General features: G+C 73.6%; 1 protein-coding gene across 6 annotated transcripts in view; it reads left to right on the forward strand.

Moving 5' to 3' along the window:
- The window catches only part of DPYSL5 (dihydropyrimidinase like 5), a 102,152-nt gene that overhangs the window by 20,675 nt on the left and 63,886 nt on the right, over positions 1-17,591 (forward strand). For 5 of the 6 annotated variants that reach the window (XM_075914553.2, XM_075914552.2, XM_075914556.2 and 2 more), the window contains exons 3-7: positions 10,304-10,462; positions 12,926-13,105; positions 15,271-15,339; positions 16,727-16,771; positions 17,262-17,337. In XM_075914553.2, coding sequence (XP_075770668.1) covers positions 10,304-10,462; positions 12,926-13,105; positions 15,271-15,339; positions 16,727-16,771; positions 17,262-17,337 — 529 coding nt within the window. Of the gene's footprint in view, positions 1-7,062; positions 7,290-10,303; positions 10,463-12,925; positions 13,106-15,270; positions 15,340-16,726; positions 16,772-17,261; positions 17,338-17,591 lie in introns of those variants that run through there. The other variant, XM_075914557.2, reaches the window with a different exon arrangement.

Below are 17,591 nucleotides of genomic sequence, written 5' to 3' on the forward strand. Positions count from 1 at the left end.
GTGCCTGGGCAGTGCATGGCCACCCGCCGCAGCAGGGCCCCCCAGCTCCGTGGCACTGAAATCATAGAACACTAGGACTGGAAGGGACCTCGAGAGTCATCGAATCGAATCGAGTCCCCTGCCCCCACAGCAGGACCAAATACTGTCTAGACCATCCCTGAGAGACATTTCTCTAACCTGCTCTGAAATATCCCCAGAGATGGGGGTTCCACAGCCCCCCTGGGCAATTTATTCCAGTGTTTGACCACCCGGACAGGTAGGAAGTTTTTCCTAATGTCCAACCTAAACCTCCCTTGCTGCAGTTTCAGCCCCTTGCTTCTTGTTCTATCCCCAGAGGCCAAGATGAACAAGTTTTCTCCTTCCTCCTTATGACACCCTTTTAGATACCTGAAAACGGCTCTCATGTCCCCCCTCAATCTTCTCTTTTCTGAACTAAACAAGCCCAATTCCTTCAGCCTTCCCTCCTAGCCCATGTTCTCTAGACCGTTCATCATTCTTGTTGCTCTTCTCTGGCCCCTCTCCAATGTCTCCACATCCTTCTTGAAACGCGGTGCCCAGATCTGGACACAAGACTCCAGCTGAGGCCCAACCAGCGCAGAGCAGAGCAGAGCGGACGAACGACTCCTCGTGTCTGGCTCACCACACCCCCGTTAATGCCCGGCTAGGCGCTGGGCACCCAGGAAGTGTTCCAGCAGGTTGGGCTCCGCTAGGCCGAGGCTCGAGATGGTCCTTCGCACTGGGCGTGGCCGTGGCATCGTGGGCGGGGGCAGGGCAGCCACGGGGAAGGGCCCTGCACATCTGTGTCGTGGCTTCGTGGGCCTAAGCCCGGACATCGGCTGCCAGAAGGCCCTCACTGCTCCCCCCAGAAGGCAGAGCCCGAGCAGCGTGGGGCAGGGAGGGAGGCTGTGCGGCTCCCAGGCTCCCTGCTGGCTGCTCTCCAGGGAGCTGGCTCCAGGCCGCTGACCAGGACCCCTTGGATGGGCCCGTCAGAGCGGCTGGGCCCTGCTGTGTCTGCTGGCAGGGCTCTCGGACCCAGCGTTCTCGCGCTTGGCGCCCCCCCATCTGCCCTTCTCCCCTTGTGGGAGTGGGGGGGCTGTCCACCCTCGTGGACCCGGGCCCACTGTGTCGGGCAGTCACTGGTGGCCGTGTTGGGCTGGGGTGACCCCTGCTGGCCGGTGCTGCTCTGCAGAGACTGGGGGTGTCTGTGTGCACGGCCCGGGGGGGCCTCTGAGGGGGGCACGTCGGCCATGGCCCAGCAACTCTCACCTGGGCTCGGGGAGGCATCTGAACAAAGCCGGGGCGGGGCCGCCTGGGGGCTGAGGGACCAGTGGCTGGGGGCTGAGTCAGTCTCGGCTGGGCTGGGGGACGGGGGGATGCTTTAGACCAAGGGAGGGGGTGAAGCCCCTCCCCCCCAGAGGACTAGGCTGTCTGCCCTGGCTCCTATGTCCACATTGGCCCCTGCTGTGCTGTGTCTCTGAGAACCAATAAAACCACCTGCTTTACGGCCCGGCTGAGAGCCCCAACTGGCTGCGGACGGGGTGCAGGGCCGGGGGCTCCCCGACGCGCCGTCACACTGGTGTCAGGAGTGGGATGCGCTGCACCGCGTGGATGGAGCTTCCAGCAGCGAGGGACGAGGTGCCGGAGAAGGAAGGGGCTTGCAAGGGCCAGGCGCTGCTCGCAGAGAGAAGCGATTCCTGGGAGTCGTGGGGCGCTGCAGCATTCGGCCAGTGAGTCTGCACCCCGGGGAACGACGGGAAGATGGCCTACGCCCGACTCCTCAAGGCAAACATTGCGGGGCTGTGCAAGGAGAGGGGCCTGGCTGTGGGGAAAGCACCAAGCCCAGCTGATCGCCCGGCTGGAAGAGAATGGCTGTTCCAGGGGCCAGGATCCTGTCCCAGTGGGGAGCAGCCCGACACCCCCTGGGAGCGTCTCAGGCAGGAGGGAGGGCTGAAGTCCGTCAGACAGACGTGGTGCCCCCCTGTGACGGACCGGGCCGGGTCTGGGCACAGCTGAGGGCGTCCGCTCAGGTTGAATTGCTCAAATTCAGGGCTTCTTACAGCCCCTAGACTGGAGACCTTCCCAAACAGGCCACACACCAGTCCCACAGAGCGCTTCAGCTGCCTGCCTGTAGCCTCACGAGCAAAACCCTCCGGCACCCCAGCAATATCCGTGCCCCAGATGGCCCCAGCCACAGAGCCCTGGTCAATTTACCCTCTGGACCTTACCCACAAATCACGCTGGGCCAATCCTTTAGAATCTAACATCTAAAGGTTTATTACTACAAGAAAGAAAAGCATGAGAGTGAGGTTGTAAAGGATAGTACGTTACATGCACCGAATCTCCCAGTTCTCGATGCAGGCTCTAGCAGAGATGTTACAGCTGCTGGCTTAAACGTCCTTCGTGCACATCCTATGGCAGGATGGGTCCACAGTTCTTCCCAGCTCTTGATTCCCTGTGAGGCCACATCTGGGGCCGGGAGCGGATCTGGAGACCTAGATGGAGTCGGCCACATGCCCTATTTCTACCTCCTTCCTGGTCTCTTCTTGGCCGCAGCAGGTCACCTGGCCATGGCCTATCGCTGTGTCCCCTGCTGGTAGCCCCTAGGGATGAGTCCCCACTCTTGAGGTGTGTCCTTGGCCTACAGAGGGCTGTTGTTCCAGAGCTTCGCTCGTTAGCATGTCCATAGGCTGGGCTGCTTTGCCCATATCTCAACCACACACAAACATTTGGTATCCACACAAAGTACGTGCTTGTAACTTCACACACAGACATCACACGATTACACTAGTAGCATATACGGAATCAGAAGAAAGCAAGCTTCTATCTGACACCCCACATGGCCCCCTTCGTGCCACTTTTGGGGCCAGCACCCCCCCAATGTGATCTGGCTGCTTCCCTAAAATTCAGTAACGTGACGTCACCAGGCCACGCTCCACCAGCCGCGGTTCGTCCACGGCGGGGTCCATCCCGGCAGAGCTGCAACTGCTGGAGATCGAGCTGCGGCTAAAGGAATTGGAGGCACAAGAGAGAGAAAGAGAAGGAGCGTGAGGACCGTAGGGAGCAGCGGCAGCACGACGGGCCATGGCAGAGCTGAGAAGCCAAGGGGGCCCGGCTGCGGTGAGTGGGGAAGACCCTGGGGCCCAGGATGGCCAGTCGCTGAGAGGTTCGTGCTGTCCCAGTGTAAGGACGTAGGGGACATGGACGGGTTTCTTAGCTCCTCTGAGCGAGCCCGTGAGCTGCACCAGGTCCCCCAGCCAACTGGCTCCGGGAGCTCCCCCCCTTGCTGGATCAGAAGGCTGTGGGCGTGCTTGGCCAGCCGGAGGGGCTACGAATGGGTCAAAGAGGCCCTGCTGCACAAGAGTGGACAGCACCCCCGCTACGTCGGAGCGTCCGAGCCCAGAGCACGGGGCTTTGCTCTTCTCCCGGCTCTGGGGAAGCCATCCCACCCGCTGGCTTCCCTCCCACCCTGGCCGCGCCGCCCACCCCATGGCTCTCCCGCCGGCCCCGCCCCGGCCGCGCCGCCCACCCCATGGCTCTCCCGCCGGCCCCGCCCCGGCCGCGCCGCCCACCCCATGGCTCTCCCGCCGGCCCCGCCCCGGCCGCGCCGCCCACCCCATGGCTCTCCCGCCCGCCCCGGCCGCGCCGCCCACCCCATGGCTCTCCCGCCCGCCCCGCCCCGGCCGCGCCGCCCACCCCATGGCTCTCCCGCCGGCCCCGCCCCGGCCGCGCCGCCCACCCCATGGCTCTCCCGCCCCCGCCCCGGCCGCGCCGCCCACCCCATGGCTCTCCCGCCCCGCCCCGGCCGCGCCGCCCACCCCATGGCTCTCCCGCCGGCCGCACCCCCCCTCCCCCGGCCCATCGGTCTCCTACTGGCCGCCCGCCCCCCCCGGCCCGTCAGTCCCCCACCGGCCCCGCCCCGGCCGCGCCGCCCACCCCATGGCTCTCCCGCCGGCCCCGCCCCGGCCGCGCCGCCCACCCCATGGCTCTCCCGCCGGCCCCGCCCCGGCCGCGCCGCCCACCCCATGGCTCTCCCGCCGGCCTTGTCCCGGCCGCCCCCCCCTTCCCCCCGGCCCATCGGTCTCCTACTGGCCGCCCGCCCCCCCCCACCCGTCAGTCTCCCGCTGGCTCCGCCCCGGCCGCGCTGCCCACCCCCTCCTCTCCCCCGTCCCGTCGGTCTCCTGCTGGCCTCGCCCCAGCTGCACTGCCCGCCCCTCCTGGGGCTCTGGGAGGCCAGAGGCAGCCGTAGGGATGAGGTGCTGAACTCTCTGCAGCCTGGCAGCAGGCCCTGGAGGGGCGTTGTGCCCCAGAGAGTTCAGGCTGGCTCCAGGCCTTGGCCTCACCCAGGGCGGCGCGAGTGACCCCTGGAGCCAGCCAGCGGGGGGGCGGTGTGTGTCTCCCCCTCCTCCAGCCAAAGGTGCCCGCTGCTCCCCGTTTGCATGGCCACGGATGTGCTGCTGCAGCGCTGCGCTTGCCTGGCGTGCCCTGGCTGCTCTCGCAGTTGAAAAGACGCTGGGCACTGGCAGAGAGCTCGGGGCCCTGTGCGTGCAGAGCCGAAGCCGGTGCCCGGCTGTGCTGCTCCCTCCCCTTGGCGCAGGGCAGCTCCCGGGCACCAGGCCGCCCCTCCATTTGGGCATCTCCATCCTCCAGAGCCGGGCTCCCGCTCTCCAGTTCACAGGGTGTCTTCAGCCAGGCCCCCGGGATCCCCTGCGCGCAGTAACGGAGCCACAACCGCCCCAGCCTCGCCGCTCCCATCTGAACGCACGAAAGGCTATTGCCTCCTTGCAGCCGCCCCGGGGGGCGTGGCAGGCACGGGACAGCCTCCCGACGGCCAGGCCCAGGCCAGTGCACCCTTGCGAAGGGGCGCCCCTCCTCTCCGCCGCCAGCCTGCTGCCCCCCGCCGGCTTCAGTGCCAGAGCCCCGGCCCGGGAAGGGACCTGGGCCGCTAGGGAAGGTGAATGGCCAGTAACGTCTGCCCGGGACTGTAATAACACTGGCTTCTGGGCACTGCTCGGAGGGTCGGATTGGGGCGAATGCTCAGAGACAGGGTGACTGTCTGGGATCCTTCCCCATGAGGCACAGAACCAGCCACCCCGAGCGCAGCTATTCCCCACCCTGGCCAGCAAGGAGCCGCACGAGCAACCCCCTGAGACACCCAGAGCTTCCTGTGCCCCCCCCAGTTCCCCCCCACACAGGGGAGAGGTTCTAACCCATCCCCCACCTCCCATCACACACCCCAGTGCTCCCAGTGCCCCCCCAGTCCCCCCCACACAGGGGAGAGGTTATAACCCATCCCCCACCTCCCCTCACACACCCCAGTGCTCCCTGTGCCCCCCCAGTCCCCCCCACACAGGGGAGAGGTTCTAACCCATCCCCCAGCTCCCCTCAGACACCCCAGTGCTCCCTGTGCCCCACAGCCCCCCCTCACACAGGGGAGAGGTTCTAACCCATCCCCCACCTCCCCTCAGACACCCCAGTGCTCCCTGTGCCCCACAGCCCCCCTTACACAGGGGAGAGGTTCTAACCCATCCCCCGACTCCGGACAGGCTCTCCCAGTGCCAAAGGAGCAGCCCCAGTCCCAGGGCGATTTACCCCTCAGGTCTCACCCCAGGGCTCGCTGGGCCCGGCCTGTGGCATCTCCCATCTGGGGGTTGCTGGTGCAGAAGGAAGAGGCCGGGAGGGGGGTGTGAAGGGAACAAGCGACCCCCCCCCCACGGCCGGGTGCCTGGTGCAGGCGTGTAGGGGGGTGGACAAGCTGCTGTCGGACCCGTCTCTGGCGCTCGCCCTGGGCCGGGCCGTCAGCCCTTCCGGGCCCCGCTCAGAGCGGAGCTGCCCCTGGCGGGAGGGGCGGGAGCGCAGACGGTGCCGGAGGAGCCCCAGGGCCCCTTTCCCTGCCCACGGGGCAGGAATCCCGTTGCTCTCGCTGGGCGGCGCCTCCCGAGACGGAGTTTGGCGCGAGAGCCGGGCCCCTGCCCAGGCCAGACAGCCCCTTGCGGCCGGCTGCAGGGTCCCAGCGAAGCCCCCGGCCCAGCCCCCAGGAGGGCGGTGTCGGTGACGCGCTGCCGGAGGTTTGGTGCAAGCCGCTCTCGTAGTGTTGTGCACCTTCCCAGGGTCTCCGCCTGCAGGCCGCCGGGCAGGGCTCCTGGCAAGGGGGGCTGGTCTCAGCAGGGCTGCACGCAGGGTGGTCCCGCGTGTGTGGGGACGGGCGGCTGCCTGGAGGCGGGTGCTCTGCCGTGCCCGGGGCCGGACCTGCAGCCCCTCGCTTGCTCCGCCTGCGCTCGGGGTCCCCAACGGGCTGGCACAGCCTGGTCTGCCACCTCCCACCCCGCTCAGTGGCTGTTGCCCCAGCCCTGGCTCCAGGCAGCTGCTGCTCCTTGCTGGGGCGCAGAGCCTGGCAGCCGAATGCCCCCGTCGGGGCCCAGTCCCTGCGCCTCGGGCAGCACAGCGTGGCCCTCGGCTCCCTTGGTCTGCTCTCGCGGCCCCTGGCTGTGGTGGGCAGGCGGCTCCCCACCCCACCCCTAGGCCCGGGCAGCGGGGCCGGTGACCTGGGTGCTGGTTCCACTGGCGCCATCCTCTGCCGCCTGGCGGCCGCTGGGCGATGGCAGACAGGCCAGAGCAGGAGTGACTCCCGCCCGCTGGCCACCCTAGCCCTGGGCTGGCCCTCCCCCTGCTCAGGGCCTGGGGTCCCTCCCGCTGGGCTCTCCATGTGCTCATGTGGGGCGTGGTGTCCCCAGGGCCACGGCTGCCAGGGAGAGGGGGGCCAGAGGCCCTGAGCTGGGCGGGAGGTCGTGCTGCGGCCCCACCGGCCCGTCTCCCCGGAGGGCGCTGGCGGCGGGGAGCTGGGGCCCGGGGCGCAGGCTGTCGCCCCTCGGCAGGGCTCTCCCTCGCCCGCCTGACCTCTGTGCACTGGGCTGGGGCTCTGCCTGCTGCACGGCCCGTCGCCATGGTAACCGTGCGTCGGGGGCCAGGCTGCTTTGTGCTCGCACAATGAGTGTGAGCGGCAGCTCCTCTGCCCCGTGCGAGGACGTGGGAGCCGCTGTCCCCCGGGCAGCCCCAGCCCCTCGCTTTCCTGCAGGGCTGGTGGCTGCTCCTGGCCCCCGCGCCCAGGGCCTGCCCCAGCCAGACCCGCAGCCCCGGCCTGGCCGATGCCGGGTTCAGGCTCTGGAGCGGCAGGGCGGGGTGGGCCTGGGCACCGGCTGGTCTGACGCAGGCCGGTCTGCGCTCCAGGGTCTGGCCTCCCCGCGGCCACCTGCCGCCTCGCTGCGGAGGGAGCAGAGCCCGCGCTGGCGCAGGTTAAGGGCTCGGCGGGCAGGGCTGCGGCTGCAAGGCGCCAGAGAGGCTGGGTGTGGGTAAAGGCGGGGCAGCCCCGCCCATGGGACCCCCTGTCGCTCGCTCTGTGGCCCCTCCGCCTGCCCTGGCTCTGTGCCCGCTGGTGACGGATGAGCCAGACCATGCCCGGCGGAGCTGCCCGCTTGGGCCTGGCTGCGGCCGTCCAGCCCCCGGCCCAGTCCTGGGTGGCTACCCCCAGCTGCTGCCCAGGCCCGCTGCACACCAGCTCTTCCGGGCCCGTCTCTGCCCACGTGCCTGGGCACCGTGTGGTGGGGGCGCTCGGCCAGGGGCTGGGCACAGGGCGCCGGGGGCTGGCCAAGGGAGCTCTCCGCTCCTCCGGGTGCTGAAACGGATCCGGGGCCGAGCCTCAGTGTGACTCCCACGTGCCAGTCCTGGCTGTGACGGGGCAGCGCAGGAGTGGGGGTTGGTAGGGCCCTCGCTGTGCTCCCCAGCCCAGCCCAGCCCGGCTTCTCCTGCCTGGGGTTGCCATGGGCCAGTGGGGGGGGCCGCTGGAAGGGATTGACACCAGCTGCCGTCTGGCCCCAGGCAGTCCCTGTGACCCTGCACGGGCGGGTGGCACGGCTGCTCCCTGCTCACCAGGGCTGCCAGGCCAGTCGCTGGCCCACGCCAGGAACAGCTGCGAGCTGGCTGCGGTGGCACCGACCTGGGCGCTCGGCGGCTCCTTGTGCCATGCTGCTGTAGCCCGGCCACGTGTGCGCCGGCGCCTGCCCTCCCTCGCATGGGGGCTGCCTTCCCGCACTGCGGCAGTGCAGCCCCACGGCTCACTGGCTTGGCGGGAAGCTGGGGAACCGCACGTTCCTGGGCCTGGCGAGGGGCGCTGTGCGGGCGCCAGGGGGCGGGCGGGGGAGACGCACGTCCCTGGGCCTGGCGAGGGGCGCTGTGCGGGCGCCAGGGGGCGGGCGGGCAGGCGGGGGAGACGCACGTCCCTGGGCCTGGCGAGGGGCGCTGTGCGGGCGCCAGGGGGCGGGCGGGCAGGCGGGGGAGACGCACGTCCCTGGGCCTGGCGAGGGGCGCTGTGCGGGCGCCAGGGGGCGGGCGGGCGGGCGGGGGAGACGCACGTCCCTGGGCCTGGCGAGGGGCGCTGTGCGGGCGCCAGGGGGCGGCCGGGCGGGGGAGACGCACGTCCCTGGGCCTGGCGAGGGGCGCTGTGCGGGCGGGCGGGGGAGACGCACGTCCCTGGGCCTGGCGAGGGGCGCTGTGCGGGCGCCAGGGGGCGGGCGGGCAGGCGGGGGAGACGCACGTCCCTGGGCCTGGCGAGGGGCGCTGTGCGGGCGCCAGGGGGCGGGCGGGCAGGCGGGGGAGACGCACGTCCCTGGGCCTGGCGAGGGGCGCTGTGCGGGCGCCAGGGGGCGGGCGGGCGGGCGGGGGAGACGCACGTCCCTGGGCCTGGCGAGGGGCGCTGTGCGGGCGCCAGGGGGCGGGCGGGCGGGGGAGACGCACGTCCCTGGGCCTGGCGAGGGGCGCTGTGCGGGCGGGCGGGGGAGACGCACGTCCCTGGGCCTGGCGAGGGGCGCTGTGCGGGCGCCAGGGGGCGGGCGGGCAGGCGGGGGAGACGCACGTCCCTGGGCCTGGCGAGGGGCGCTGTGCGGGCGCCAGGGGGCGGGCGGGCAGGCGGGGGAGACGCACGTCCCTGGGCCTGGCGAGGGGCGCTGTGCGGGCGCCAGTGGGCGTGCGGGCAGGCGGGGGAGACGCACGTCCCTGGGCCTGGCGAGGGGCGCTGTGCGGGCGCCAGGGGGCGGGCGGGCAGGCGGGGGAGACGCACGTCCCTGAGCCTGGCGAGGGGCGCTGTGCGGGCGCCAGGGGGCGGGCAGGCGGGGGAGACGCACGTCCCTGGGCCTGGCGAGGGGCGCTGTGCGGGCGGGCGGGGGAGACACACGTCCCTGGGCCTGGCGAGGGGCGCTGTGCGGGCGCCAGGGGGCGGGCGGGCGGGGGAGACGCACGTCCCTGGGCCTGGCGAGGGGCGCTGTGCGGGCGGGCGGGGGAGACACACGTCCCTGGGCCTGGCGAGGGGCGCTGTGCGGGCGCCAGGGGGCGGGCGGGCAGGCGGGGGAGACGCACGTCCCTGGGCCTGGCGAGGGGCGCTGTGCGGGCGGGCGGGGGAGACGCAGCGCTCCGGCGGCCTGGCTGAAGGTCTGAGCCACAGGGTTCCTGCCCTGCTGTCCCTCGGCTGGGCGGGGCCCTGGGCCGATCTGTCGCTGCCTCCGTGAGCCGCCAAGCCGCTCAGGCTCTGCCGAGGAGCTTTGGGAATTAGCGCCGGGCCAGGCGAGGACACGGCTCGGCCTGGGGGAGCTGAGCTGTGGGTGAGGGGCGGGTGGAGCCAGCCCCCACACACGTGTAAAGCAAACCTCCCGCTGTGCCCGGCCAGGCGGCCCCTCCCCTCCCCTCCCCGCCTGTGCTGGCTGCCAGGGCCATGGGCTAACCTGCTCCAGGGCATTGGGCCTGGTCCAGTCGTGGGGTCCCCCCAGCTCTGCCAGGGCCCTCCATCCCGACCCACAGCTCTGCCCCTGCATGCTCCCCTGGGCTCCCCGCTGCCAGCCTGGGCCCGGGCCATGGCCCCCCGGGGAGAGGGGCAGCGCAGCAGGGCCTGGCTGCTCCCCCCAGACCTTCCCCCGCACCTGACAGGCGGCTCCTTTCACCCTGCCTGAGCTTTCGCGGGGAACCAGCGTCCCCGCCGTGGCTGGGCCTCAGCCAGGGCCCCGGCCGGCACCAGCTGGCACGTTGTGGGGCAGCAGGCTGGCCCCCAGAGCGGCCTGCACACAGACCCAGCAGCGCCTGGGCTGCCCCCGGGCGGGCACTGGCCTGGGGCTCGGCCCGGGGCTCAGTCCCCGCTTGTCCAGGCCTGGTCCTGTGAGCAGTGAGCCACTGCAGCGCCCAGCCCCCCCGGCCACGGCCCGGGAGCAGGGGATCCTGCTGCCCCGCCCAGGGTGGCTCAGGGCCCCCTCTCCTGTCCCTGCAGGCCGCTCTAGTTGGCGGGACGACCATGGTCATCGGCCACGTGCTGCCCGACAGGGAGACCTCCCTCCTGGAGGCCTACGAGAAGTGCCGGAGCCTGGCGGACCCCAAGGTGTGCTGTGACTACGCCCTGCACATGGGCATCACCTGGTGGGCGCCCAAGGTAAGCGAGGGGCCGGGGCTGGCTCTGCCGGGATGCAGTGGCAGTGCCTGGGCCGGCCGGTGCTGAGCACACGCCCAAGGTAAGCGAGGGGCCGGGCTGGCTCTGCCGGGATGCAGTGGTAGTGCCTGGCTTGGCCGGTGCTGAGCACACGCCCAAGGACCAGCCGGGCGCGGGCACCAGGGCAGGGGTGCTGGCTCTGCTGCGTGGCCTGGGCTGCTCTCCGCCTGGATGGGGGCCCTTCCTGGCATGGCCCAGGCCTTCGCCGTGGCACGAGGCGGGGAGGGAGATGGGGGAAGGCCCCGAGGAGAGCCGGGCCCTGCAGGGCGCCCCCGGGGAGGGGTTCCAAGGTAGTTCTGCGTTTGGGGCTGCAACGGGGAGCGTAAGGCTGGGAGCCCCCCAGCCAGCAAGGCTCAGCCTGCCTTGGCACTCCAGCCCCCCCACTGCCCGGGCGCCGCTGTGCAAGGGAGCACGGGGGCGTCTGCTTCCGTCGGGGCCCTGTGGGCGCGGGGGGGGGGCGTCTGCTTCCGTCGGGGCCCTGTGGGCGCGGGGGGGGGGCGTCTGCTTCCGTCGGGGCCCTGTGGGCGCGGGGGGGGGGCGTCTCTGCTTCCGTCGGGGCCCTGTGGGCGGGGGGGGGGGGGGGGGGGGGGGGGGGGGGGGGGGGCCCTGGGGGGGGGGGGCGTCTCTGCTTCCGTCGGGGCCCTGTGGGCGCGGGGGGGGGCGTCTCTGCTTCCGTCGGGGCCCTGTGGGCGCGGGGGGGGGGCGTCTGCTTCCGTCGGGGCCCTGTGGGCGCGGGGGGGGGCGTCTCTGCTTCCGTCGGGGCCCTGTGGGCGCGGGGGGGGGGGGGCGTCTCTGCTTCCGTCGGGGCCCTGTGGGCGCGGGGGGGCGTCTCTGCTTCCGTCGGGGCCCTGTGGGCGCGGGGGGGGGCGTCTCTGCTTCCGTCGGGGCCCTGTGGGCGCGGGGGGGGGGGCGTCTCTGCTTCCGTCGGGGCCCTGTGGGCGCGGGGGGGGGGCGTCTCTGCTTCCGTCGGGGCCCTGTGGGCGCGGAGGGGGGGCGTCTGCTTCCGTCGGGGCCCTGTGGGCGCGGGAGGGGGGGCGTCTGCTTCCGTCGGGGCCCTGTGGGCGCGGGGGGGGGGGCGTCTCTGCTTCCGTCGGGGCCCTGTGGGCGCGGGGGGGGGCGTCTCTGCTTCCGTCGGGGCCCTGTGGGCGCGGGGGGGGGGGCGTCTCTGCTTCCGTCGGGGCCCTGTGGGCGCGGGGGGGGGGGCGTCTCTGCTTCCGTCGGGGCCCTGTGGGCGCGGGGGGGGGCGTCTCTGCTTCCGTCGGGGCCCTGTGGGCGCGGGGGGGGGCGTCTCTGCTTCCGTCGGGGCCCTGTGGGCGCGGAGGGGGGGCGTCTGCTTCCGTCGGGGCCCTGTGGGCGCGGGGGGGGGGGCGTCTCTGCTTCCGTCGGGGCCCTGTGGGCGCGGGGGGGGGGCGTCTCTGCTTCCGTCGGGGCCCTGTGGGTGCGGAGGGGGGGCGTCTGCTTCCGTCGGGGCCCTGTGGGCGCGGGGGGGGGGGCGTCTCTGCTTCCGTCGGGGCCCTGTGGGCGCGGGGGGGGGGGGCGTCTCTGCTTCCGTCGGGGCCCTGTGGGCGCGGGGGGGGGGGCGTCTCTGCTTCCGTCGGGGCCCTGTGGGCGCGGGGGGGGGGGCGTCTCTGCTTCCGTCGGGGCCCTGTGGGCGCGGGGGGGGGGCGTCTCTGCTTCCGTCGGGGCCCTGTGGGCGCGGAGGGGGGGCGTCTGCTTCCGTCGGGGCCCTGTGGGCGCGGGGGGGGGGCGTCTCTGCTTCCGTCGGGGCCCTGTGGGCGCGGGGGGGGGGCGTCTCTGCTTCCGTCGGGGCCCTGTGGGCGCGGAGGGGGGGCGTCTCTGCTTCCGTCGGGGCCCTGTGGGCGCGGGGGGGGGGGGCGTCTCTGCTTCCGTCGGGGCCCTGTGGGCGCGGGGGGGGGGGCGTCTCTGCTTCCGTCGGGGCCCTGTGGGCGCGGGGGGGGGGGCGTCTCTGCTTCCGTCGGGGCCCTGTGGGCGCGGGGGGGGGCGTCTCTGCTTCCGTCGGGGCCCTGTGGGCGCGGGGGGGGGCGTCTGCTTCCGTCGGGGCCCTGTGGGCGCGGGGGGGGCGTCTCTGCTTCCGTCGGGGCCCTGTGGGCGTGGGGGGGGGCGTCTCTGCTTCCGTCGGGGCCCTGTGCTTCCTTCTCACGTGTGCCTGACCCCCCCGCCTGACTCTTGAGTCGGCGCCCCGCCCTGCTCCGGGTCCTGCTGTGCCGGCCGCTACCGCGCCCAAGTCGGTCGGCTGCTCCGTGTCTGTCCGCGAGGCGGTGGGGCAGCTGCCTGCTGGCACTGGCCCCCACAGAGGCAGGTCCGAGCCCCGTGGCCCACTGGCCCAGCCCCCCGGAGAGGGGCGGCCTGGCTGGGCCTGGCCTTCACCCGCCCCCGCGCCCGCAGGTGAAGGCGGAGATGGAGAGCCTGGTGCGGGAGAAGGGGGTGAACTCCTTCCAGATGTTCATGACCTACAAGGACCTGTACATGCTGCGGGACAGCGAGCTCTACCAAGTCCTGCGCGCCTGCAGGGACATCGGCGCCATCGCGCGGGTGCACGCGGAGAACGGCGAGCTGGTGGCCGAGGTGAGCGCCGCGCGGTTACCGCTGCCTGGCAGGGCCGAGCCTGTGCTGGGCCATGTCCCCCCAGGGCTTGGTGGGGGCAGCGGGCGCCCCAGAGGGACCCTGTCCAACAGCCCAGTGGCACGGAGAGCCCCCGCCCCCCCCGGCCCCTGGGCTCCAGAACCGCATCTCTGGGCGCCTGGCGCTGCGCAGGGCGGGGCTGTTCCTCCCTGCCCCCGCCCCCCCCCCCGGCCCCTGGGCTCCAGAACCGCATCTCTGGGCGCCTGGCGCTGCGCAGGGCGGGGCTGTTCCTCCCTGCCCCCGCCCCCCCCGGCCCCTGGGCTCCAGAACCGCATCTCTGGGCGCCTGGCGCTGCGCAGGGCGGGGCTGTTCCTCCCTGCCCCCAGCCCCCCCCGGCCCCTGGGCTCCAGAACCGCATCTCTGGGCGCCTGGCGCTGCGCAGGGCGGGGCTGTTCCTCCCTGCCCCCAGCCCCCCCCGGCCCCTGGGCTCCAGAACCGCATCTCTGGGCGCCTGGCGCTGCGCAGGGCGGGGCTGTTCCTCCCTGCCCCCGCCCCCCCCGGCCCCTGGGCTCCAGAACCGCATCTCTGGGCGCCTGGCGCTGCGCAGGGCGGGGCTGTTCCTCCCTGCCCCCAGCCCCCCCCGGCCCCTGGGCTCCAGAACCGCATCTCTGGGCGCCCGGCGCTGCGCAGGGCGGGGCTGTTCCTCCCTGCCCCCGCCCCCCCCCCGGCCCCTGGGCTCCAGAACCGCATCTCTGGGCGCCTGGCGCTGCGCAGGGCGGGGCTGTTCCTCCCTGCCCCTGCCCCCCCCGGCCCCTGGGCTCCAGAACCGCATCTCTGGGCGCCTGGCGCTGCGCAGGGCGGGGCTGTTCCTCCCTGCCCCCGCCCCCCCCCCCGGCCCCTGGGCTCCAGAACCGCATCTCTGGGCGCCTGGCGCTGCGCAGGGCGGGGCTGTTCCTCCCTGCCCCCAGTCCCCCCCGGCCCCTGGGCTCCAGAACCGCATCTCTGGGCGCCTGGCGCTGCGCAGGGCGGGGCTGTTCCTCCCTGCCCCCAGCCCCCCCCGGCCCCTGGGCTCCAGAACCGCATCTCTGGGCGCCTGGCGCTGCGCAGGGCGGGGCTGTTCCTCCCTGCCCCCGCCCCCCCCGGCCCCTGGGCTGCAGAACCGCATCTCTGGGCGCCTGGCGCTGCGCAGGGCGGGGCTGTTCCTCCCTGCCCCCGCCCCCGCCCCCCCCCCCCGGCCCCTGGGCTCCAGAACTGCATCTCTGGGCGCCTGGCGCTGCGCAGGGCGGGGCTGTTCCTCCCTGCCCCCAGCCCCCCCCGGCCCCTGGGCTCCAGAACCGCATCTCTGGGCGCCTGGCGCTGCGCAGGGCGGGGCTGTTCCTCCCTGCCCCCGCCCCCGCCCCCCCCCCCCGGCCCCTGGGCTCCAGAACCGCATCTCTGGGCGCCTGGCGCTGCGCAGGGCGGGGCTGTTCCTCCCTGCCCCCAGCCCCCCCCGGCCCCTGGGCTGCAGAACCGCATCTCTGGGCGCCTGGCGCTGCGCAGGGCGGGGCTGTTCCTCCCTGCCCCCAGCCCCCCCCGGCCCCTGGGCTCCAGAACCGCATCTCTGGGCGCCTGGCGCTGCGCAGGGCGGGGCTGTTCCTCCCTGCCCCTGCCCCCCCGGCCCTGGGCTCCAGAACCGCATCTCTGGGCGCCTGGCGCTGCGCAGGGCGGGGCTGTTCCTCCCTGCCCCCGCCCCCCCCGGCCCCTGGGCTGCAGAACCGCATCTCTGGGCGCCTGGCGCTGCGCAGGGCGGGGCTGTTCCTCCCTGCCCCCAGCCCGGGTCCTCGCTGCTGCTGGCACCCAGCCCTACGGCCAGGGACCAGCCCAGGGTGTGGAGGGCCCTGCCTGCATGTGCTGCCAAGCGGGCACCGGCTCCCAGCCAGCCATGTCAGGCTGCCCGTGGGCCAGGGAGGCACCCAGGGTCCTGGTGGGTTCGGTGGCTCTCGCTGGCCCCGGAGGCGGGGGCAGGCCCCTGGAGGAGCTACCCAGAGCAGGGCGAGGGGGCACGAGGGGCTGGGCTCGCAATGTCATCGGGTTGCCAGGACCCAGCTAGGTGGAGAGGGGCCTGGGCCAGGGGGCAGCCGCTCAGCCCAGCCCAGCCCTGGGCTCCCCTGACCCCCCTTCCCTCGCAGGGCGCGAAGGAGGCGCTGGATCTGGGCATCACGGGGCCGGAGGGGATCGAGATCAGCCGACCGGAGGAGGTGAGGCCGGCGCCGGGCACCCTGCCCTCCCCAGCCCTTCTCCACTCTCCCGCCCCCCTGGCTCCCACGGGCGCCGCCAGGGCGCTGGCCAACACGCCCCGCCCGGCCCCGCACGCTGCCCCGGAACAGCCGAGTGCCGGCCTCGTGTGCCAGCGGCCGACCACGGCCTGGCCCAGCTGTGTGGGGAGCATGGGAGGTCCCGCCCCTGGCCCGGCTGTGTGTGGGGCAGGAAGGAAGGCCCGGCCCTCTGGCTGGGGGCTGGGCTGTGGGGCAGGGAGGCCCCGGCCCTCTGGCTGGGGGCTGGGCTGTGGGGCAGGGAGGCCCCGGCCCTCTGGCTGGGGGCTGGGCTGTGGGGCAGGGAGGCCTGGCCCTCTGGCTGGGGGCTGGGCTGTGGGGCAGAGAGGCCTGGCCCTCTGGCTGGGGGCTGGGCTGTGGGGCAGGGAGGCCCGGCCCTCTGGCTGTGGGCTGGGCTGAGCTGTGGGGCAGGAAGGCCCGGCCCTCTGGCTGTGGGCTGGGGTGAGCTGGGGGGCAGGGAGGCCCGGCCCTCTGGCTGGGGGGTGAGCTGGGGGGCAGGAAGGCCCGGCCCTCTGGCTCTGGGCTGGGCTGAGCTGTGGGGCAGGGAGGCCCGGCCCTCTGGCTGGGGGCTAGGCTGAGCTGGGGGGCAGGGAGGCCCGGCCCTCTGGCTGGGGGCGGGGCTGTGGGGCAGAGGCCCGGCCCTCTGGCTGTGGGCTGGGCTGAGCTGGGGGGCAGGAAGGCCCGGCCCTCTGGCTGGGGGGTGAGCTGTGGGGCAGGAAGGCCCGGCCCTCTGGCTGTGGGCTGAGCTGGGGGGCAGGAAGGCCCGGCCCTCTGGCTGGGGGCTGGGCTGAGCTGGGGGGCAGGAAGGCCCAGCCCTCTGGCTGTGGGCAGGGCTGTGGGGCAGAGGCCCGGCCCTCTGGCTGGGGGCTGGGCTGAGCTGGGGGGCAGGGAGGCCCGGCCCTCTGGCTGTGGGCAGGGCTGTGGGGCAGAGGCCCGGCCCTCTGGCTGGGGGCTGGGCTGAGCTGGGGGGCAGGGAGGCCCGGCCCTCTGGCTGGGGGGTGAGCTGTGGGGCAGGGAGGCCCGGCCCTCTGGCTGGGGGGTGAGCTGGGGGGCAGGAAGGCCCGGCCCTCTGGCTGGGGGGTGAGCTGTGGGGCAGGGAGGCCCGGCCCTCTGGCTGGGGGGTGAGCTGGGGGGCAGGGAGGCCCGGCCCTCTGGCTGGGGGGTGAGCTGGGGGGCAGGGAGGCCCGGCCCTCTGGCTGGGGGGTGAGCTGTTGTGGTGGTTTGTTTGGGAGCCGGGGGCTGAGTGCTCTGGGTGGGGGCCCGGCAGGTCCTGCCCCCCCCCTCAGCCCGTCACCGTGTTTTCTGACCCCAGGTGGAGGCTGAAGCCGCGCACCGAGTGATCACCATTGCCAACCGGGTGAGTGCCTGGCAGAGCCCCCAGCCGGAGGCAGAGTCGCGCGGCCCCGAGTCGCGCCCTGCGGGCGGTGGCCTGGCTGGGGCAGCCCTGGCTGCAGGGGTGTCCCTGGGGGGGAGCGGACTCCGGTGCCCCGCCCTGCGACTTACCCTCCCTTCCTGGGCCCGGGTCTTTGGCAGCCCCTGAGCCAGGCCCAGGCAGGGGCCGGGCGCTGCCTGTGGGTGACGGAAGGGTCCACCCCGTCCGGGGCACCTGGCCTGGCCACTGTGGGCGGACAGGCCCCGGGGCTGGCTGGGCCTCTGGGCCGATCCCGTCTGGCCGCCGTCGTGCTGGTGTGACGGGCTGGGCCGGCCTGGGGGCGTCCGCTCAAACCGAGCAAAACCCCTCCGCCGCCCCAGCCATAGTCAGCCCTGGCCTCACACAGGGGGCTGGGCGGGGGGCGGGGGCCGCAGGAGCCAGCTGGCCAGGGCTGAGCCCGCGCTGTCCCTCCCAGACTCACTGCCCCGTCTACCTGGTGAACGTGTCCAGCGTGTCGGCCGGCGACGTCGTGGCAGCTGCGAAGATGCAAGGTAGGGGGGCTGCCCCCAGGGCTCTGCGCCTGGCCGGGGACTGGGCAGCGTCAGGCCCCGATTGGCCACTGGGCTGGGGACGTTCTAGTCGTCACGGGCGTGTCCAGGGCCCTGGGAATCCCACGGGAGCGACCCCGGCCCGACTGCAGGTTCAGCACGTGCCCCCGGGCAGCCAGGAGATCCCCAAATTCCCCCGTGCTTCCTTGGCACCCCCCCGTCCAACCTGCTGCCCGCCGGGCCTGCCCCACAGAGCC

This window comes from Pelodiscus sinensis, chromosome 3 (assembly GCF_052426305.1).
Source record: "Pelodiscus sinensis isolate ZL-2025 chromosome 3, ASM5242630v1, whole genome shotgun sequence".
Lineage (NCBI taxonomy): Eukaryota > Metazoa > Chordata > Testudines > Trionychidae > Pelodiscus > Pelodiscus sinensis.